Here is a 21,065-nt window from a genome sequence, read left to right as displayed (position 1 = left end):
AAAATCGGATTTCCCAAAAGAGTCGCGATCAAAGCCTCAGGTCCGCCCCCGGGCCGTCTACCCGCAGACCAATCAAAGTGCAGCAATTGGATGATCCGGAGTATAAAGAAAAGGAATTGTAGCAACAATGCAGTGAATTGCAGTCAAAGAATCGTGATGGCTTTTTTTATTTTCATTCATTCACTTTGTCCCTGGAGCGACTCTCTTAGGGAAGGTCAGTAAGTTGAATCATCAAAGAACACAATGACCATTGGACAAGCTCTACAGGATCAGGTCGGCTGACAGCAGCCTGCAGATGACACACTCTTTCACCACCTTCACACGCAATGTGTTTCAAGCAATGATCGCAAACAACGATATTCGCCTTCTTCCCACGATGTCACTATTTTTGACACTGGTTCTGCGTTGTCATTACCATGGATTGCAGGGCTCAGATATTGCATAGCTGTATAAAAGTCCAGTAGCATGCTTTCTGGCGGTCCATCTCAACTTCAAGTCAAAGCTGGCCAACTGCTGGATCAAATTGTCCAAGTTAAAAGGTCTCCTGCTAACATCAATGAGCCTCCCGCCTCCTCTGGAGTTATCACTCCTCGAGCCAGACCAGGAATGCCAGATGCTTCCTGTTATCGAGCAACTCCGTGACTATAGCAACTTTAGTCGATGGCTGGATCAGGTTCAGGAAGCACTAGCAGAATGGGACTTGCAGGATTACATCGATCCCTTTGCCCCAAGACCTGAGCCTGATGATAGCGGTTATGAGGAATGGAAACAACAGGCAGATGTGATCTTCTCCTGGCTGTGCCTTTATACCTCACCTGCCCTCCGCGAAGATCCAATATTTAAGCGCTCCCCGCCCCAACTTCCCGAAGAATATATCCCTACTGTCAAGGATATTGTGAGTCGTGTTAGCCTTGAGGTGTCCAATTGTCTTTGGTGGACCACGTGTCAAATGGAACCATTCGAGTTTTGGACCTTCGAGAGATTCCTCGCGACGTTCAGGGAATATGCCGGCAAAGCCATCCTGGTGGGAGTCATGACACCTTATCAAGCCTTTTTTGTTCTGCATCAGCACCTCGTGAACATCGACGAATTTTTCGACCCACCTTACTCCAAGTATGGCGAGACTATTTATAGCGTTGGTCTGGCCGATGAATGTCCCAAATACATGGCTGAGGAAACTTTTGAGATGGTCTGTGGCCTCGTTGAAGATCTTCCTAGGAATGCTGATTATACATGGAAGCGCATGGGCAAGAAACGAAAATTGTCGTGAAGAGCTCTAAGCTATACATGTTGTTCTTCAGATGACTCAGTAAGCCCACGTCTATCATTCTGAGATGACCAGGACCGGCAAGAATTCGCGTCAGAATTTCTTAGCCAAGTTGCCACCGCCGGTCGAAACATGTAAAGCAAATTGGCACATGTGGGGTTGAATCACACTACATGCATCCTAATGAATCTCTTCGTTCCAGAGGTGCTGCCTATTTGACCATCAAATTTCTTGCTTTTGCATTTACAGTAGAGGAAGGCATATTCGTTTGGACTAGATTGCCAATGACTTAGATCTTTGAGCCCTATCAAAGAGTAGTATTTGCTTGTAGAGACTGTACCTGCCTTGTCGAATATCCTGCCTCCCAATAATGATGAGTCTGTGCAGCGAAGCCCGTAGCAACAGTAGAACTATCTCTCTTCACTTCCCTAAGACTCCTCTTAATCCACCCATTTCCAGCACGCCCCACCAAGCACACTCTGACAACCACTTCGCCTCTCAAATACATCTATTCCGGGACGAACAGATATGACAATCTTTATACGTCACACAAATCACTGAGTTGAAGCATCTGCGATGAGCACAAGCATTCAGCCTATAGTTCCCCAGGACGTCATGCGTTGATCGCCGTGATTCACCTTTACCATCGCCAGTATTGGACATTCCACCGCCCTGCTCTGTCTGAAGCTTCTCAGCTTCCTCTGTGGCGTCGAGATTGGTGAAGACCTTATCAAGTTCCGCGCAGAGAGCGTCACCAGCCACAGCCACGACGGCTCCATCTTCGGTCTGCTTCAGCATGTAGCCGCCGTCTTCTTCGTACAGAACGGTGTATTGGTTCTCAAAAGTGATCTGGTTGAGCTGCTCGCGGGTCTCAGCCACCACTGCCCCTTGGGGCACAGGCTTGGAATAGCGGGTGAGAGACATGGCGGAGCTTATGAAGATGAGGAGGATTAGAAGGCTTTTGATATGGAAAGCAGATGAAGACATGATTGCAAATCTTAGTTGGACTTGTTTGCTTGGTCTGTTTGTGAGCGTACCTCGATCGAATCACTTCGGTTATCAGAGAAGAATGGAGGATGATGATGACCCTTTCTTCTACTCGGTCGTGGGATAGATGGTGCTTTATAAGATGTGAACAAGAAGAAAAGGCGTCTGATAGAGCAAACTCAGCCTCAGCTGAACAGATCTGTTGTGTAGCTATTGCGAAGAGAGAAATTGCGGAGGTGCAGCTTCTGTTTACTTTTCCATCTCGTCATCATGTGACGGACCTGTCCTACGTCACTCAGCCAGTCTCTGTTTGCTCGCCCTCAACTCCTCACCTCCTCATTCATTGTACAACTTCTCAACTTCATTATGACGCCTTGAGTGTTGTAGTCCTGTTCTCCGAGTGGCCAAGTGCTTGGCTTAGTACGTGTCTCTTCACTCACAGCCTCCACTTCGCTTCTCTTGTTGGCAGAGTGATTGAGGATGTCCCAGATATTGCAGCAGATACTGTCGCATCTGTACCACGCTTGTGTCTCTTTGCAGCCGGTATCTGATGGGTTTCAGCCTCGTTGGGGTCACTTGACGGCGAGTGGTTATCTTTATTCTCCGTCTGCTGAAGTTGATATAAGCGCCGAATCCTCTCACCTGCGTACATGAAGCTCATCGCAATCAGGTTGGAGGACGAATTGGAGATTAGGCACAAAGTCAACGACACTCTCCAGATCAATCAATCGCCACTCGAGATACGTCACATGTGCTATTCAGCCCGCTTACTTGGGTACATGTAGTGATGTCAAGTGTGAAACATCAAAGACGCGGCTATAAGAATACACGGTGCCATTTCGAGTAGCAGATACCCATGTTGATAGAGCGCTAACATGTGACCTCCATTTGCATAGAAGCCTTGCTAAGGAGTACCTCGAAATATCCGAACATGCACTGAGACAGACCAATTACCCAAGGGGACTCTTACCGAAGTCCAGATACGGAAACAGACACTTTGAATACTTGGAGGACTTACTGGCTCACAATGAGTACTAGAGAAAGCGCTTTGTCCCTCTGAAGCTGTGCCACTAAATGATGTGAGCTTTGATCAACAAACTTTTCTTTGAATTCATACTAGTGAAACATTACAAACAGGTCATTAGCAGGATCATTCTTGTCGGCGAAATCAACCTGCCCATCGTGTTATTGTTACCACATATGTTGGAAGGTCATCTCGAAGGATAAGATGCCCATGGGCTCAGTCAGAAGCCAACCCCAACGGTCGCGCACTACATGCCCCTGGAATGCGACTTATGCACTCAATGCTATAGCATATCTTGTTCTCGGTTCAATCTCATGCTACACTTTGGTATTATCATTAGACAATAGGTGAAACTCGCTGCAGGGGTGACATCACAAATGCACTTTTGAATGGTAGTACACAACGTTAGAGAAATCTTTCAGCGGTCTTGGCTCCCCTACCGGAGAGTCCAGCACTGGGAATCAGTGTTCAATGCTCGCCCTTTTCGGATAAATTGTTCTCCTAGTCTTGAAGGACCTTCATCTCCTTTTCTCCTTTTATTTCTCGATATTTTGGTAACCTTGTCATTAGCTCGATCTTACTCCAATTTACTTTTCCGATACTTGCTTAACAATCGGGAGCTGCTGACGATATTAGCTGAGCCTGTCTCAACAATCTAGGCGATAACCAACTTTCACCATAGATCGATGTGGTCTACGCCATATGCAAGCCGAGGGCGTCAGTCATCACGCTCAACATGAAGCTCTTGAGGGCCTTGAACGTACTGTAGCAGCCAGAGTGTATAGTATCTGCTCGCTGTCACTGTCAATTCAAGTCGGCCGCTTGGCAAGCATACCAAGCACAAACCAGCTTCGAGGTGACGGTGATCACACCATGCTTCAACAGATCAAAGAGCGGTCTAGTGGGTTGATCACACTTGTCAACACCTTGGCAATATTTAGACAATGCTCTGAATGCGTTCATGAGCTTCCAATTGCAAAGATTTCAGCACATACGTGACGAAATCGACAAGCTGTCTTCCAACCAACATCGATACCTGATTCCGGCATCGAGGCATCCATCTCATCCCCACTTAGCGTTCTGGCTGGTCATCGGCAATGGGTACACCAAGTTGATTGACGCGGATGTATCTCGCTGATTGAATGTCTTACCGAGTGACACGGTAGTCCATATCAGCAGTACTCGAGATCTTCAGCGAATCACGATCAGACTGTTGCATAAGTATCGAGACCTTCAGAGCTCTGGATGCAGAAGCTGTTGCGCCTACGTTTGCGCCATCGCCGCTGGCTATTGCTTGTGCAGTATAACCCTTTCCTCCAGATTCATTCTTCGTGCTAAGCAGAGAGGCCATTTGATTACAAGGCTTCTTATACTAGAGCCTTAGGAGTATCGTCTCCTTCTTTTCCGTCCTACACTTTTCCTTCATCACGAACTTCACTAACAAGAGCGGGATTATCGCAGAGCGGCTCCGACGAACTAGAAGGTGCTAATGGCATTCGCAAAGGGAAAGATTGCCCTCCAAGATACTCGGAGTTTTAGCTCTATTAACACAATGTGTTTCGAGTATGGTGCCAGACATGCTCCGGATATGCGGATGTCGCAGACCACTTAGGACTTACTGACCTATGAGGGAATGTCGTGTTGATATTGTGAGATCTTCCTTTAGATTGTTCTTGCGCTGCTGTGAAGCTTTCAAAAAGATTATGCTAGGACCAACCTGTGCTCTTGAATCCTAAAATTAGTAGCGCTCGAAGCAATTGAGCTGCATTGCAAAGGGGCTGGCAGGTAACTAGTCGCAACTAGGGCTTCCAAGGTCCCCAGACCTTATCTAATCGGGCCAGCGCGTGACATGATATCATCCTTTATTTAGCCAAATCATTCCGCCCTCCGCATCCCACTCCCTCCCATCCTTTACCATCCGATTTTCCACCCGGGTCCTTTTCTTGGGTTTTTCCCCCTCGTTTTCCTCCACTCTAGTCTCCATCTCCCTGTCGATCTCCCAGTCTTCCCTCTCTTCCTCCCACCCCGCGCATCATGGCTTCGAGCAATGACCTCCGGGGCTGGGTCATGAGTGCCGTTTCTGGCGCGGGTAAGTTCCACCACCAAGCGGGAAAATTTCCCTTCGAAAGCTGATTGCCTCTAGCTTGCGTCCTGGGTTCGTCTGTTATCTGCGTGGACATTCTGTTGCGACACCTTTCGCGCCGGAAGGACTTTCAAATAGTCCATAACAATGCATTCTTATCAGCATCACTGTGCCTAAGTGCAGGTGTCATGGTATTGCCGCCCACCGTCCCCTTTCTGTTGCTTCGTCGACTCATGGTCTCAGCTTTTCACTTCTCTCTACAGCATGCTTCCGACATCTCACAGTTACCTCATACGCGCCGGCTGGTCCCCGTCTAGTTCTGCTTATGTGCTCATCGGACTCTTCCTCGCCGGTGTCGTTGTCATTCGGTTCGCCTCTGCATTGCTGCACCGGTATATCCCCTCTCACGTCGTCGGTTGCGATCACACCCACGAACCGCATCCCAAATCCACTCACGACCATGAGCACAATGAACACCACCATGAACATCCTGATGAGTCGCATACCTGGAACGAGCGCACTCCCCTTCTGTCACGATCCTTTAAATCGTCCCCGGCGACCATTACTCTTCCCGATGCGAACCCGCGCACTCAAGCAGCTCTCCAACGGCGGGAATCGTTGCGGGATCGTTTGACGCGGCGCTTCAGCCGTATGGTAGGTGTCAAAGCACAATGTGATGAAAATGGACCATGTTTTGGGTTTTCGCAAGCCTGCGGGCATGAATGCACCAAGACACTTGTAACGACCCCCGAAGTTTCGGATGTGGGCGAGGACCTTGTGCGTCCACACCTCCAGCAGGCCCGAAGTCTCAGCGTTCACGTGGGTTCAACTCAACCCACCGATCTGGAGTCAGGTCTACCTCACTTGCACGACCCGCACCACCCGCACCACCACGAGGCCAGTTCCTCCTCGTCGCACACGGGCTTGCTGGACGACCAGTGCCAGCCATTAGAGGACTCTCCGCACAAACCCCCAGTATCAACAACCGGCGCACAACAACCCCACCACCACCACGTCCCGCAAAACGCATTTTTGTTAATTGGCTTGCAGACGTCCGTCGCTATCGCCCTGCACAAGTTGCCCGAGGGCTTCATCACGTATGCGACGAACCATGCCAGCCCGACCCTCGGACTGACCGTCTTCCTGGCACTCTTCATCCACAACATCAGCGAGGGCTTCGCGATGGCGTTGCCCCTCTATCTGGCCCTGCACTCGCGCGGCTGGGCCATGTTCTGGTCCAGTCTGCTGGGTGGCATCAGCCAACCGGCTGGCGCGGGCCTCGCCGCCCTGTGGATTTGGGCCGCCCGCCGAGCCAACGGGGACGATGCGGCCGGCCCGTCCTGGGGAGTCTATGGGGGCATGTTTGCCGCCACCGCCGGTGTCATGACCTCGGTGGCTTTGCAACTATTCAGCGAGGGGTTGACCCTGACGCATCATCACGGGATGTGCACCGGGTTCGCTATTGGAGGCATGGTTCTGATGGGTCTGAGCTTTGCGCTCACAGCATGATTTCTCGTCCGCGGTCGGTCGGCGTTGGAATTCGCAGTCATGATCAGACGGAAAAAGCGACTTGCATTCTTCCTGTTCCATTTTTATTCTATTCAAGATCAACTCAGAGATAGCATTTTTCAGCGGCGTTTGGCTTCTTTTGATTCGCAACGACGTGACGATATCAGGCTCCGGGATGCCTTGATGAATTGCTTGCTTGTTTGCTTCCGTTCGCTCATCCGAACAAGATATATATAACTATACCAGTAAATTCACAATTCTTTTCTCATTGTATCGTACAAAGCCGTCAACACGCACCATATATAGTACGATAGTATGCTAGGAGGATTTGGCGGCGGCCGCTGCCTCCCGTTCCTTCTTTCTGGCCAGGTATCTCTCGCGCGCACTTGAGACATCGCCCTGAGTCTTCTGGCTCCGACTGCGTTCGGCGATCTCTTTTTGGCGCGCCGCCTCGGCCTCCTGCTCCTGTCGCGCGCGCTCCTCCAACTGCGCCGCGATCATCTCCGTCTGTCTGGCGCGCTGCGCACCGCGATCCGCGCCTCTATTCGCCCCGAACCTCGACGCCGACGAGGCCAAGCCTCCCGCCCTGGCGCCCGCCGCACTAGCAGACGGCGGGGGCTGCTTGGGCTTCGGCGCGACATTCAACCCCGCGGACAACAACTGCCGCTTATCAACCACCTGTCCATCATCATTGACTGCAATATGCGCACCCTTCGCATTCAACTCGGCCGCCAACTGCGCCTCAGACTTCTCCGTCTTCCCTGGAACCTCACCCTCCCCGGCGTCTGCCTCCACACCACCATCGCCCTGTGGCTTCTGCTTCGCCGCCGCCGCCGCCTCCTCCGCCGCCTTCACCACAGCCGCATGCTGCTCCTCCCCGCGCGCCAACATCTCCCGATAGAACCCCACCATTCCCTTCCCCCCATTCTTGCGTCGCTCCTCCTCCTCCTTCGCCTCCCGCGCCTTCTCCTCCTCCTCAATCCGCCTTAACTCCGCCTGCTGCGCCTTATACGCCGCCGTCACGAACTTCTCCTTATCGGCAAACTCCTCGCCCTCAGCCTCGCGCTCCTTCGCCAGCTGCCGGTCGCGCGCGCGCAGCTGATCCCGTTTCCGGATCTCCGCGCTGCGGAGCAGAGCGGTCATGTATTTCGGGACTTCCGGGGCTGCGGGATCATTCGAAGAGGACGCCGCGGGTTTCGGGGCGGGTTTGGCGTGCAGGGTGTCGTAGATGCTGTCGTAGGAGTAGATGGAGGGGTCGAGGGATTGGGCGCTCGTTTGGTGTTGGCGGCTGCTGTGCAGGGCGGAGAGGTTGGTGTATTCTTTCTGGTCATTGCGCGGCTGCTGCTTGGTTTTGGAAGGGGGGTTTAAGCCGTATGTGGTTGTTTCTTGGGGGGGAGTAGACTCGGAGTCGGAGTCGTTGGCGAAGATGGAGGTTTTGGAGAGGGGTTTGACGGTGGCGGGGGGTTTGGTGTCCGCGCTGAGTGGTATGGGTCTGCGTTTCGCGGGGGGTGGGTTGGTTTTGGCGGGGGAAGGGGACGTCGTGGGGTCATCGTCTAGTCCGCCGAGGGTCGTGATCTCGGTGATGTTATCTTGGGTGCTGCCTGAGTGGGATTTGGAGAGGTTGGTGTCGTCTTCGGAGTCGGAGTCGGCGAAGATGGGTTTCTTGCGTTTGTTGGTGGGTTGCGTCCCTGGGGGGCGCGTGGGGCCGGCGGCGCCTGTGGCTTTGGATTTGTTGGCGAGGTTGATGCCGAAGGGTGGCATTGCGTCTGTCTTTTGTGTCTCAATTAGGATATGTAGGGTCAAGGCAAAGCAGAAGTAAAGTAAAATGAAGATGAAAATGATAGGTTAACTAGAGGGAATCGAGCGATGATGCCCCGTCACGTGTTTTCTCGGGGGACCCGCCCGTCTTATCACCACGTGACAGCTCCGCCAACTTTCGTTACCGGGAGTCTCTCCGTCTACTAACCTTCCGCGGAATCGAGCCACTATCCAAAACACTGAAACGTCCGCAACTCCCTCCACTCACTTGGGATTTCGGGATATGCAAGCAGCAAAATGTCCTACTACTTTACCATCCTCTCCCCGACCGACGTCCCCCTTTTCAATATCGCCTTCGGCACCTCCAAATCTGGTGGCGATGGCATCGCCCGCTTCCGCTTTCCGGATACAGCTCAGTACATGAACCAATTCATCATCCATTCGAGCTTGGATATTGTCGAGGAGGCGCAGTGGATGAATGGGAATATGTATGCTGCCCTGCTCTACCCTGCCCTGTCATGCCCTGTCTCTCCTTCGTGCCCCTGCCCGCATCTTGTCCCGCCCGCGCGCCCCCCCCCCCCCTCTTACTCCTCCCTTAATAGCCCCCGTCAACCCCAACCCGATCCTCAGCTCAATCAGAACTAACTCCCCCATCCCCATGGGATGGCTAAAAGGTACCTCAAACATATCGACACCTACCCTCCCGCCTCAGCCTACATCTCCGCCTTCCTAACCCCCTCCGGCGCGCGGTTCCTTTTACTGCACCAACCGCCCCAACTACCCAACACCGGCTCAGCCACCGGCGCCGGCGGAGGCGGCGGCTCATCCGGAAGTATCCTCGGCGGCTCGTTCTCGGCCTCGGCGCTCGGGTCGTCGCGCGCGTCGGCCAGCTCCATCGCGGCGAATCCCACCAGCCCGCAGACGGAAGAGGCGGTGCGCCAGTTCATGACGGAGGTGTATGAGAATTACGTGAAGACGGTCATGAGTCCGTTTTATCGGCAGGGGATGGAGATTCGGAGTGCGGTGTTTCGGTCAAGGGTTACGGCTGCGGGGAGAAAGTGGTTGTAGATCTTATCTTTGGGGGGGGGAGTGGTGAGTGGGGAGAGGGTGGCGTAGATAGTGGGGAAGGGGGGTGGATGCTTTGATCTGGCGGGGGGGCTGCCTCGTTTGTATACTAGTATACATGCTTGGCGTGTGCTGCGTGCGGGTGCTGGCGTTCGGTTCATTCTTCTTTCTCGATGCTTGATGATACCAAGGCTGCTTGCTGACATGTATATATTCTCCTAAATTCTTCAGACTTCATCTCTTCGGTCATGTATTTCATTGTTAAGTGTCACCTTTCCATCATAAATCATGGTCGTATTCGTCGTTATTTGCTATCAATCATACTGTCAGAATGTTCGCTCAACTCCTCTAATCCCAACTAAGCAACGCAACGTCACTAATCCAAAAACCCAGCTCCCAAAGCAAACTAAGCTATAAAGCCATCTGTGGAGCCAGCTTCTTCACAGTCACAGCCTTGAAGTTCTCCACCGCATGCACAACATCCTCCAGCTTGGCGACAGCGCCGAAGATCCCCCCCTCCATCTTGACCGACTCGATCGTACTCACGTGAAGCGAGGGCTCGCTGGCCGCTGTGCCATCCTCCAGCACCACACAGTCAAAGCCCCGGTCGTTGGCCTCGCGCATCGTCGTCGCCACACACACGTCGGTCGTCACACCGGCAATCACCAGGTTCTTGATTCCACGGTTGCGGAGAATGAGCTCGAAGTCCGTATGGGCAAACGCCCCCTTCCCCGGCTTGTCGATCACTGGCTCCCCGGGAATCGGGTACAATTCGTCCACCGTGTCATGGCCTACCTCGCCGCGAATCAAGAGACGGCCCAGCGGGCCGGGGGATCCGATCCCCAGCCCCGAGGCATTATTCCGAGACCGGAAGGTCTCTCTGCTCGACAGCGTTGACAAATCGGGACGATGGCCTGTTTCCCAACTGTCAGTGACAAGAGGATGATTTGACAGGGATGATGAGCGGGCTGGTTCGTTTGTAGTAGCCCTACCTTCACGGGTGTGGTAAATGGGAAACCCTGCCGCACGGAACGCATTCAGCAGATGTTGCAGTTTTGGAATTAGCGCCTGGTTGGCTGAGATATCATAGCCCTGGTATTCCATGTATCCACCCGGCGAACAGACTGCGCAGCATGGAGATTAGTTCCCCTTCCCCCAGAAAAGACCCACCAACAAGGGGGGAAATACGCACAGTCCTTTTGCATGTCGATAATTACTAACGCGGTTGTATAGGGGGTCAAGGTGGCATCGTGTGGCCAATCGTACGGCGCCGCCGCGATCTGACCCTTGCGGACCTTATGGTGAGGGACCTGTCGGGGCTTCTCAACAATCGGGCCGTGGTTGTGCGTGGGGTTCAGCACCGTCAGCGTCCAAATGCCAGGAGTCCCCGCTGCAACTAGCATAAACGGGCAATCCATGAGCCGCGACGTTCGCCGTCGCTTCCTGGTCTCCTCCGTGAGCCCGTTCCGCGGACGGTAGTGGCCGCCGCGATCACAGCGTAGCCAGACCTTGGCAGTCCGCCCCGGTTTCTTTTCCGTCGGTGTGCTCGACGACTTGACTACGATATTGTACCCATGTGCTTTACCGTGGGCCGACACGGCTGCCAGCAATGTCGCTCTAGGTGGAGGCGGGCGGGCACCAGCGTGAGCAACAAATCCGCGGGCTCGAGGGGAAAGGGCAGAGAGTGTAGACAATAATGGATGGTGTACTTACTTGTCGGGATATGTCCCTTCGGGGGGCGGGAGCAATTGCATTGACATCTCCGGGATATCTTGAAGGTCGCTCGGCGCGTCCAGGTTCAGATCCGTGGGGTCTGCCATGACGACAGGTGAGGCGGTGGATGTCTGGCATGGCCCATCAGTATCGATGTCCGAGCACTCATATGGCGTCATAGAAGAAATGACATGAAGGTATGTTCGGGCACGATGAGAAGAACTCTCTGATCTATCCGGCGTTGTCGACCGAAGCGAGTGCGTGGAAGAAAAGTCCCCACAATGAAGGTGTTTTTGTGCGTGGATATAGTGTCACCAGAGGGGGGGTAATATGAGGGAGGAGGTTCATGTTTGGGGCGGGGAAACATACTCGGATCTGGGGGTCACACGTGGGGGATTTGCGCTTATCCCGAAAAACAAGTTTCTCAAGATCGGGGAATGGATTTAGGCTTTTTGCTTAGATGGTATCAACAGGCTGAGCCTTGTGTTTAAGAGCACGGCTGGCTCCATAGGAAGAGACGGAGTGAGGTGAAACCACCCCGGACGAAGGAAGTGTGTGTATGTTTGTGTGTGTCCACGTCCGGTCACATGACTCCAGCTGACTTGTCTCCACCCCATGTTTCTACCGACAGTTACTTTAGTTACTGTACAGCAGTCAGTCAGCCTACGGTTGAGCAATCCTACGTCAAATCCTGCCTAAAGAAGTCAACTACTGTATCGGACACTATCTCTAACCTGCATAGAGATTATTGTCAACTTCTATTCTGGGCATTCAACCTTGGGTGTAATTCCTCCAAGTTCAATCACCCAAGCAGAGAGCCCTGAGATCGTAACATCTTATTTTCAAGCTTAGTACATTGGACAACCTTGTCTTTTTTGTGCCTCTGCTCTCCGGAGCAATCGCTCTCCTTCGCCACAGAAATCTTGTCAGTGGGGCCTTCATGTCCCAGCACTGCAGAATATATGAGCTCTTGAATTCGGTCTCTGACAGCCCGGCCGTGCTTCTTGATGTCAGCACGGTTTCCTTTTAACACAGAAAGATCATTCCAGTGCGCCCTAGCCACAGCCAAAGGTGCACAATGATCTATCGGGAATAGCAAATAAGCAAACTTGAGCTCATGGTAAAGATGAAATGGCAAGCGGGAGGTTGTTCGGACTTAGGTCGTCGCGAATGAACCAAAGGTAGTCGTATTCCGTAGCTTTGATCGCTTCGCACAGGCCGCCAAACCTCCAAACTCCCTGATGATGTGTCAGTCAGCTGTCCCACACCCAAGACGGACCGACACTCACTTCGAGATAACCCCATCCCACCCGATGCCGTTGCGAGATAAGAAGGCCTTTTGATAGCAACAGTTTTCTTTTCCATGCCATCCACGATACCACTCGCACAGGCAGCAGCAAACAATACACGTCCTCCAAGTGATGGTGCAAGATGACGCAGCGGCGAAAAGGGCCTGATATTGAGCATTGAGCACAAGGAAAACCCTCTACTCCACGACGATACAACAGGCAAGCACTCGCGAAGCATGAGCCATCCTCGACATAAACCTCGCAATCTTTTTTATCGATTGTCAAGATGTCAGCGTTCACCGGCTCCAGTGGATGGACCACTTCCAGAAGTTCAACAGTCTCCTCTACTTCAAACCGATTGTCATCGTTAACATCAAACACTCAATTGATTTTCACATCTTCAGGTAGCATACGGGTGAGGGTCTTGGAAGAAGGAGTGAGCCTTTTTCCCCGTTATCCCTGCGACAATTGGCTTCGTCATCGGTAAGCTCCGGCATGCTGATCTCAGAGCTTGCGGAGTATTGAAGCGTGTCAAAGCAGACGTGCCAGAGGTAAAAAGAGGAACGGTGTAAGGAAGCTAGTGCAGGAAAAGAATGATTGGTCTGGAAGAAACAAGTGCTTGGGGACTGGCAGAATGTAAGGGTGAGGGCGAGGGCGAGAGCTACAATAGCTTGTGATGATGCCAATTCTATCAATTCAAAGGAGTGTTACTATTTTTCCATAACAGAAGACATGCTGAGGAGGCTTACATATCGCTTTGTACTTCGCCGTCGAATGAACTCGATGATTGCGCCTTCTGTTCAAGCTCAGTCATCGCTTCGAATATCGCGATCTTCTTATCAGTTGGAGCACTGCAAGGATCCTGAATAATGCTTCTGATGCTGGAAACTGCTGTGATTGAGCCACCTTTCAAAGTCAAAGCTGAACACAAACATAATAACGTCAACAAAGTAGGCTCCGAAGCTGCCGGCCACTGAGGAATCTCTGCAGCTCGACTTTGGGCAAGATGGATCCGGCCAGAAAATCCTCATTTGGGAAGGCATTCAAGTCACATGAACCTCCAGTCGCAACCACCGCACGCCCTCTCGGATTATTTGCCCGTTGCACAACAGTCGAGCCAGCATCCATGCCTCAATCATAGTCTACACGTTCACTATTGAATTAGATTCTCTCCAGGAAGCTCCATCCTTTGGTCTAGTTTGCGTCTGCTCACCAGTACTCTCATGCCGCTCCCTTCGTCCAGCTTCAGCTGAGGCGATTCCTCATCAACCAGCAGGTATGAATCCGACCTCCTTCATTCATGGCTTGTCCATTGCTTCACTCGAACGTCCTTATGGCTTTGATCTGTGGCCCATATTCGACAGCGCCTTTGAGGCTGTCGTGGGCTACTCAGCCAACAGCTTCCGGTTCGTTGAAGGTCAGACACCTTTATCTTCACTGAAGGAGACCTCCGCCATCCTTGTTCTATACTATACAGTTGTCCTGGGAGGACGAGCCCTTATGAGCCAACGAGACCCACTGCAATTGAAAAGGCTTTTTTTGATCCACAACCTCTTCCTCAGTATCATCAGTGCCATCCTTCTGGCGCTTTTTCTGGAACAGATAGTGCCAACAATTGCGGAGAGTGGACTGCGCTGTGCCATTTGCAATCTTGAGGGTGGTTGGACCCAGCCCATGGTTGTACTGTACTATGTATGCCAGTCCTTCGGTAATGATCGGACCGTTACATTGATGCGTTGAGACAGATGAATTACCTGATTAAATACTTCGAGCTCTTGGACACGGTCTACTTGGTTTTGATGAAGAAGCCTCTCAGTGAGTAGAGTGACTTCGACATGGATAGGCATCTTCTCTGACCTGGCCCTGTCAGCTTTCCTTCATTGCTACCATCACGGCGCAACCGTCTTCCTATGCTATACTCAGTTGATCGGAACTACGGCTATCTCCTGGGTTGTAATTACCCTGAACCTGGCTGTCCATATTGTCATGTATTGGTACTATTTCCAGGCTGCGCGAGGTATCCGCATTTGGTGGAAAGCATGGGTGACTCGAGGCCAGATCCTTCAATTCGTGATTGCGTTGGGTTCGTGTCCCTCCGTGCAGTTCAGGCAGGGCAATTGAGCTGATTAACATGGTCGCCTAGGCTTCATCTCCTACGGTTCTTTCTTTGTATATTTCCCTCAGTACGGCTCATGTGTCGGGGCAGTGCTGGCAACGGCCACCGGAGACGTTGTGATCAGCTCGTACCTGGTGTTGTTTGTGTTATTCTATCTGGATACATATCGGAAAGACGGCAAAGGGCCTAGTGCCCGCATAGCTGTACGACATATCTCCCAGGCACCAATTTCGGAGCCCCATCTGGTTGTGGCTGCTATGTCCAGTGGGCACGATAGCCGAATCGAGACGGGATTTCCTGGTAACGGTGCCCGAGCACGGACAGTGTACTAAGTGATGCGGACCAAGCTGCCGTGGAGCAGCGAAGGTACTGGGTGGCAGAAGAGACGTTAGGCATGTAGAAGGTCTTTCTAGCATTATTAGCACCGACTGGTTCTTTTCTGGAAACAAATGTGGTGACGTTCACATGATCAACAATGCGTCTTCTGATTGAGGCGACTCCGCATGCGGCATTGCCAGTAACTTATTCTTAGATAAAAGTGATACCATTTTTGTCCTTTCAGCAATAAGCCAGGATGACATTATATCCTTTATTAATACCAACTTATGATTATTGAGTAAGACCTTGCTTCACAATCTTGCGAATGGTAAATTAAACTGGTGACAATCACAACAAACAAGCAAACCAAAACAACCACCAAACGACCAGGATATACCCTCCAGCTCTGTCAGCCTCTCAGGCCACGACGTCACCGGGACTAGTCCGGACCCGGTTTAGTTGGCGACACCGCCCCGTAAGTTACCCGTCACTACCGACCAGATTGGCAGATATTGCTGTTGTTGTCCCGTGGACGGAATCATCAATCTGGCGCCCCGTTCCGGCTCTGGATAGCATCACTCATCTTAAACTACCCAACATCCCCTTCCTCATCTTTCTTCTTGACCCCACTTCCCATCTCTCCTCCCCTTCCCATTTTTCCCTCTGTGAGGGAATCCCAATTCCCTAAGGTAAGTCAATCCAACGAGGCCAGTGCTGGTCTTATATCTCGACACTCTCAGCTCGCTTCTGGTCTCTGCCTCCTTTTGACCCTTCCCTCCTCCGTCGCCTCCCACACCCAGTCGCAATCTCTCCCTTTCCTCCCCCCCCCGAGAGTATCTGCGACACCGCCCGGCCCCTCCACCAGCACCACCAGTTCACGCACGGTGGTTTCCTTCGCCCTCCCGTTGCATGCTCTCGACTCTCGTCTTCCATTTCCACTTGGTTTCAGTCACCCAACTTCTCCGCCGTTGAGTGATTAACCCCCCTGCAGCCCTGGGTTTCTTTTTGACGTGGTCTCCTGGAACGTGCGTCTCCTACGCCGGCCTCAGCTGCTGGTGCGGGAACCATGCCATCCGTCGACGATTCTTCGGCCACCCGGCCTAGTGGCACTGGCTCTAGGTCGGACCAGCTTGCGTACTACAAAGCGCAATATGAACAGCTGGAGGCCGAACTGTCGGAGTTCCAGGCTTCCAGTCGCGAACTGGAGGCTGAGCTGGAAAAGGATATCGAGGCGTCGGAGAAGCGAGAACGGCAGCTGAAGGAACGGCTGGAAAACTTGAGATACGAGATTGATGACTGGAAGGTGAGCAACTTTAAAGTTTTGGCTCTTTCCTTACCTTTCCGGCACTCCCTCGTGGGCGAGTTTGGATTGATGGCAAACATCGGCACTGACCGTCCACCCCCTTGCAGTCCAGATACAAGCAGGCCAAGTCGGAGGCCAGCGCGGCCCAGAACACGCTGCAGAAAGAAATCACGAAATTGCGCGATGGGAACCGCACTCTGCAACTGAAATTACGCGACATCGAAGTTGCCAATGATGATTACGAACGTCAGGCCCGCCACACCACTTCATCCCTGGAGGATCTGGAGCAAAAGTACAACATGGCGATCGAGCGCAGCGTCCTACTCGAAGAAGAGGTTAAGATTGGAGAAATGGAGCGTGAGAGCCTACGTATCGAAAACCAACGTCTCCGTGACGAACTTTCGGAACAAAGAGTTGAGGCTGAGATCCTCTCGGAGAAACTTCGACACGAACAGAATGGCGGCCGTCGCAGAAAGCCTGCTTCTTTGATTTGCCGTACTCCATCGACACCGCAGACCCCGGAGATTTTCGACCGTGCTCTGGGCGCCTCCGCAGTGTCTACTCCGATGTTCCAGACACCGCCGATCAAGAATGCTCTCATGACCGTGGCAGCCACGCCTCCTTCGCCGCCCATGTCCGAGGCGTCAATCAGTGTTCAAACTAGCATGCGCAAGACTGCCAGCGCTACCCCCGGATTCCCGTTCAAGAAGGCAGGTGGTGGCGCTCAGCTAGGCTCTCGGTCGATGTATGACTCGAAGAAGACTCCGAAGAAGTCACGGGGTTCGACCTTCACTTCCAACAATAGTCGTCCCAATGCAACGACCCTACCATTTGCGAGCGCGTTCCAGCCTGGGGGCATCGTCACCAATGACCCCACCTCGTCTGCCAGCATCAACAACGACCGATCAACCACGCTGCCTAAGTCTGGATCCCTGTACCAGATCCGCGGCCTGATTGGAAAGATGCAGCAGTTGGAGGAGCGCGTTCACTCCGCCAAGTCTAAGCTTCCCGCACCTTCTGATTCGCCTTCTCGTATCTCTTCGCGATCTGGGTCTATCGTGGGTGACAGTCCAGTCTCTTCGACCATCACTATGCGGCAGAATTCGGCCCGTAAACGGATCAGCGGCAGCAGCTTCAGTTCGTCGGTGCGTGAAGGCGATACAGCATCATCTTACAACACTCGACCGTCATTTGGCGCGCGGACCCAGGGCGACAGTCGGCCTAGCAGTAGGACCAGCTACTCCAGCTCATTTAGCCAGAGCACCCACCCCAGTGTTGCGCCTTCGACTCATTCGGCGCGTCCCGAAAGCCGACAGAGTCGAACCAAGACGCCCCTGGGGCACTACTCGACCAATCCCACTACTGAAAGTCGGCGCCCACGGTCCTCACTCAGCAATCCGTCGGTACAGAATGGTCAGGTGAACGGCATGTCCAACATCGATGAAGACGAGGACCTGGCGTTCCGAATGTCAGTGCGCGCCAAGATTAGCGAAGCTCGTGAAGCACGCTTTCCCTCACCTACCCACACCCCTCCTAGCACGGTGAAGACGGTCAAGAAGCGCACGCCTAGCGGGATCCCGGCGCCACCGCGGAGCTTCCGGACTAGCACCGGCTACCAACCGAAGACCAACATTGGTGATCTTGGCGAAACCTTCTAGGCTCCTTATTCAGTTCTTTCAATACCCTTTTTCTTCTTTTCATCCCCGAATGACAATTCTAAGGGGCTTTACGAATTTCACGGCCGCTACGCAGGTGTTGATCCACTTCTACTTATTCCCAATTTGAGAATACTCTTTCCCTCGTTTGCACCTTTTTTTTTTCTATTCCCCGCTTGTGCTCTTCCTCGCTTTCCGTGCGACTACCCCCTTGGCAAGTGACGCTTTTGAGTTGAAATCTCTCGTGTGTTTCTGAAGACTATCTTCTTCTGGAAGATATCGATTGGGCCGGTTCATAGAGGCTATGGTTCAGGCTTATTACAAGAAGATCGGCCGTGGCGGTACCCTGTGTTGTGTTTGCGGGGGCGAAGAGGCCCGGCCTGTACAGTTGATGGTGGACAATGTGACAGGATTGAACTGGCGCATTGATGGACGGACGGATGGATAGATTGAGGATTGTTGTCGGAGCGGAGCCTTGCGCTCTGTCTCACGGCGTCCAAGCTGTCACTCAGCACCCTTTGTTTCTTTGGCTAACTGCTATCTGTCTCGCTGTGTGTTGAGTAAATTGCCTCTGGCGTTAGAGAATAATACCCAGTGACGGATGGATCTGAGTGTGTAGTGTAGTGCCTGGTAGATTGGGTGTGCATGAGTATAGGTCTAGCGAGACCATTGGCAATGAGCCCGATGAACGTCAGGGGTCTTGGAGCCGAGTGGACAGAAGGATTGGGATGGGTGGTGGGAGGGGTGTCCCCGGAAGGCTAGTAGACAGTAAATATATTTCTTTCGAGACTTATTCGTCGTGGGACCGCGCACGCAACAATCCTTTGTTTTCCCTGTGTCTGCTCCACTAGTATCAAATGATCCACACCTCGTGTCCTGAGGCTCAGCTTATTTCTCCTCGTGGTGGTGTCACTAGTCAATGAGACTCTCATTGGTCAGAGGGCACTATTCCAGTCTAAAGAACCCCGATCTACCAGGCAGCACTTGGTTCAACACTGACCAGAACTACCTATATTCTTGAAGGTCGATGGTTAGGATCGCGTAGAAGCGAGAGAAGTTCATGATGCCGTGCTACATACACTACTGTCTGTCTCAAAATAAGCACCACGTTTGTGCAGCGGTTCGTCCTGGCGCGGGCAGTGCCCACCATCCTCGATCGAATCCGGATTAGCCTCCATCAAAGGGAAGCTGGAATCTCCGGAGAACCCAATAAGGCAAAGGTAGCTAAGTAGTCAAAGGATTAAAGGATTCTTCAGCCTCGCTAACGTTATCGCTAATCCGCATTCTGTTTCAATTCTCCGTCAGCTTACGGAGGATCCGATGATCGATGCTGCAAGTGCTGACGGGGAGAGTGCAGAAGGTGCGGTGGCGCCTTCTGGACCTCGTCGATAGTTACCTAAAGGTAATGATGATCCTTGATCTGATGTCTTCAACCGGTGGACATCAAGCCTATCAGGGCGAGGTGCGATCCCCAGGAGGAATCCGAGTCTTCCACCGCAGGTCTACGGTATAGTACTAGTAAATTCCAAGTTCCAGTTGATTCATCGGGATGAATTACCATTTTTACAGCATCAGCTACTACATATGTACCCTCCGGGGTGTTTTTCACGGCACGAGCGCTTTTTGGGTTGGCTCCAATCGGCATGCACGTTCGAGGACAAGCAGTCAGCGAACCCAGTTGAGCCCCACGTGCGAAGAGTTGAATGCGACTTTTTTTTTTTTTTTTTTTTTTTTTTTTTTCTGACTGGGATGTGTGAGAGAAAGAGAGAGATGTCCAACATTTTCGGTTCCTCCTCTAGTCAATACAGTAGTAGTGTACTCTTGATATGTCGGCACGCACCGGGCGCACCGGGATTCTTACTTGGTTCCATGTCTCCGAGGGATTGGGCGCGCGCGCGGGCCCCGCCGGGGAGGGACGGTCTCGGCCAGGATCCACGAGGGTTGGGGTTGCTAAACGCCTGGGCGGAAGAAGATCGTCGCGTGGGAATTTTCTGCTGGTCGTCGGGATTTTTGACGTGACGGTTGATCGCCATGGATTGGATTGTACTGTGTTATTCCTAGGTACTTACTACGTGGGAAAAATTTAATGGGGACATGCTGAGGTATTGAATGTGTTGTATTGGATTATTGTGATCTCTGGTGTCTTTAAGTCCTGTGTATGCTGCATACTTTGGAGGATTCGATTGAGTGTCTGCACACCCTGGTATACAATCCATCCAGGGATATCTCCAGGATACATCCAGGGATGAAGGCAAAAGATGAAAGTGGTGAGAAAATCCCCAACGCGATGACAACTGCTGCCGATCCCATTGGCGCTGACCTGTGGGGCGTCAACAGACTCTCAATCGGGTTAGTCTCAGCAATGGGTCCCTCCCCCTCTCTTCTACAATTCTACTCGGTAGTTACTCCGTACTCTGCACTATGTTTCCAACTTCCTCTCCGTCGGGAGTTCAGATTTCTTCTTGTGGAGATCTCAAGAAGGCGACCAACGATGCAGTGCATTTTGGGTAGTTATGTGTACTTGAGTCGGGCTCTCGTGCTCCTCACTCAGGTGCCACCGCTGGATTGCGTTGTCCTGTCTGTGTATCGCATTTTTCGAGGGAAGTCAAAACAGATCCGGCTATGCCAGAACTAGGTATAGTAGACTGCGGTAAGCTTGGATCTGCCGAACTCCTCACACGCGGTCAAGGCGTCTCCGAGGGTCGGAATGTTTCTTCAGTCCGAACTATAAACAATTATATAGATCAAGAGAGATGGTCGTGATGCGGTCGGGATCTTAACCACGGTCAAATTGTGTAGCAAGTCGATATTGTCGCAAGATCTGTCAACTCCAGTCTATCGGGGGATCTGTACTGCGAAATACACACAGCCCTTGATTCTGGACTCTACTACGGAGGGATACCTGGTCAACATGCTCAAAGGACGGAATGGAAGGCGTTGGAAGATACTTGAGTGGAGTGTAGTGTACTGTGGTAGTT

General features: G+C 52.3%; 10 protein-coding genes across 10 annotated transcripts; 6 read left to right on the top strand and 4 right to left on the bottom strand.

Moving 5' to 3' along the window:
- Positions 1-169: 169 nt before the first annotated feature.
- On the top strand, positions 170-1,544 carry BP01DRAFT_422934 (uncharacterized protein; the record flags this gene model as incomplete). Its single annotated transcript, XM_025579598.1, has 5 exons — positions 170-218; positions 296-895; positions 1,070-1,189; positions 1,302-1,309; positions 1,517-1,544. Exons 2-5 carry the CDS (start codon positions 557-559, stop codon positions 1,542-1,544), a joined length of 495 nt encoding a protein of 164 aa, XP_025431859.1. The 5' UTR covers positions 170-218; positions 296-556.
- A 277-nt stretch (positions 1,545-1,821) lies between these two features.
- On the bottom strand, positions 1,822-2,254 carry BP01DRAFT_365168 (uncharacterized protein; the record flags this gene model as incomplete). The annotated part of the gene is made up of 2 exons (XM_025576351.1): positions 1,822-1,838; positions 1,912-2,254. The coding sequence occupies 2 exons, from the start codon at positions 2,252-2,254 to the stop codon at positions 1,822-1,824; spliced, it is 360 nt and encodes a 119-aa protein (XP_025431858.1).
- Positions 2,255-5,312: 3,058 nt separating this feature from the next.
- Positions 5,313-7,141, top strand: BP01DRAFT_339106 (Zn(2+) transporter ZRT3; the record flags this gene model as incomplete). The annotated part of the gene is made up of 3 exons (XM_025573348.1): positions 5,313-5,367; positions 5,422-5,552; positions 5,605-7,141. The coding sequence occupies 3 exons, from the start codon at positions 5,313-5,315 to the stop codon at positions 6,868-6,870; spliced, it is 1,452 nt and encodes a 483-aa protein (XP_025431857.1). The 3' UTR covers positions 6,871-7,141.
- A 65-nt stretch (positions 7,142-7,206) lies between these two features.
- BP01DRAFT_317682 (splicing regulator NSRP1-like domain-containing protein) lies at positions 7,207-8,631 on the bottom strand (the record flags this gene model as incomplete). The annotated part of the gene is made up of 1 exon (XM_025572615.1): positions 7,207-8,631. A coding segment is annotated over one exon (1,425 nt), but the record flags the coding sequence as incomplete, so codon positions are not given.
- A 215-nt stretch (positions 8,632-8,846) lies between these two features.
- BP01DRAFT_339100 (TRAPP subunit TRS20) lies at positions 8,847-9,709 on the top strand. Its single transcript, XM_025573347.1, has 2 exons — positions 8,847-9,116; positions 9,303-9,709. Exons 1-2 carry the CDS (start codon positions 8,926-8,928, stop codon positions 9,694-9,696), a joined length of 585 nt encoding a protein of 194 aa, XP_025431855.1. The 5' UTR covers positions 8,847-8,925; the 3' UTR covers positions 9,697-9,709.
- A 284-nt stretch (positions 9,710-9,993) lies between these two features.
- BP01DRAFT_356085 (cysteine hydrolase family protein) lies at positions 9,994-11,920 on the bottom strand. Its single transcript, XM_025574857.1, has 5 exons — positions 11,776-11,920; positions 11,407-11,537; positions 10,886-11,310; positions 10,686-10,817; positions 9,994-10,607 (listed from the first exon to the last, which is right to left on the bottom strand). The coding sequence occupies exons 2-5, from the start codon at positions 11,511-11,513 to the stop codon at positions 10,105-10,107; spliced, it is 1,167 nt and encodes a 388-aa protein (XP_025431854.1). The 5' UTR covers positions 11,514-11,537; positions 11,776-11,920; the 3' UTR covers positions 9,994-10,104.
- Positions 11,921-12,359: 439 nt separating this feature from the next.
- On the bottom strand, positions 12,360-13,079 carry BP01DRAFT_31326 (uncharacterized protein). Its single transcript, XM_025572501.1, has one exon. It carries the CDS (start codon positions 12,931-12,933, stop codon positions 12,490-12,492), a length of 444 nt encoding a protein of 147 aa, XP_025431853.1. The 5' UTR covers positions 12,934-13,079; the 3' UTR covers positions 12,360-12,489.
- An 894-nt stretch (positions 13,080-13,973) lies between these two features.
- On the top strand, positions 13,974-15,143 carry BP01DRAFT_294968 (elongation of very long chain fatty acids protein; the record flags this gene model as incomplete). The annotated part of the gene is made up of 4 exons (XM_025571794.1): positions 13,974-14,387; positions 14,441-14,510; positions 14,566-14,778; positions 14,839-15,143. 4 exons carry the CDS (start codon positions 13,974-13,976, stop codon positions 15,141-15,143), a joined length of 1,002 nt encoding a protein of 333 aa, XP_025431852.1.
- Positions 15,144-16,006: 863 nt separating this feature from the next.
- Positions 16,007-18,417, top strand: nde1 (nuclear distribution protein NudE). The gene is made up of 2 exons (XM_025572498.1): positions 16,007-16,432; positions 16,540-18,417. Exons 1-2 carry the CDS (start codon positions 16,196-16,198, stop codon positions 18,088-18,090), a joined length of 1,788 nt encoding a protein of 595 aa, XP_025431851.1. The 5' UTR covers positions 16,007-16,195; the 3' UTR covers positions 18,091-18,417.
- Positions 18,418-20,163: 1,746 nt separating this feature from the next.
- Positions 20,164-21,060, top strand: BP01DRAFT_31301 (uncharacterized protein). Its single transcript, XM_025572495.1, has one exon. It carries the CDS (start codon positions 20,246-20,248, stop codon positions 20,720-20,722), a length of 477 nt encoding a protein of 158 aa, XP_025431850.1. The 5' UTR covers positions 20,164-20,245; the 3' UTR covers positions 20,723-21,060.
- Positions 21,061-21,065: the final 5 nt, after the last annotated feature.

The sequence above is a fragment of the Aspergillus saccharolyticus genome (assembly GCF_003184585.1).
Source record: "Aspergillus saccharolyticus JOP 1030-1 unplaced genomic scaffold BP01scaffold_12, whole genome shotgun sequence".
Classification (NCBI taxonomy): Eukaryota; Fungi; Ascomycota; class Eurotiomycetes; order Eurotiales; family Aspergillaceae; genus Aspergillus; species Aspergillus saccharolyticus.
The sequence above is the reverse complement of the archived record's forward strand: the minus strand, read 5'-3'. Positions and strand labels throughout refer to the sequence as shown.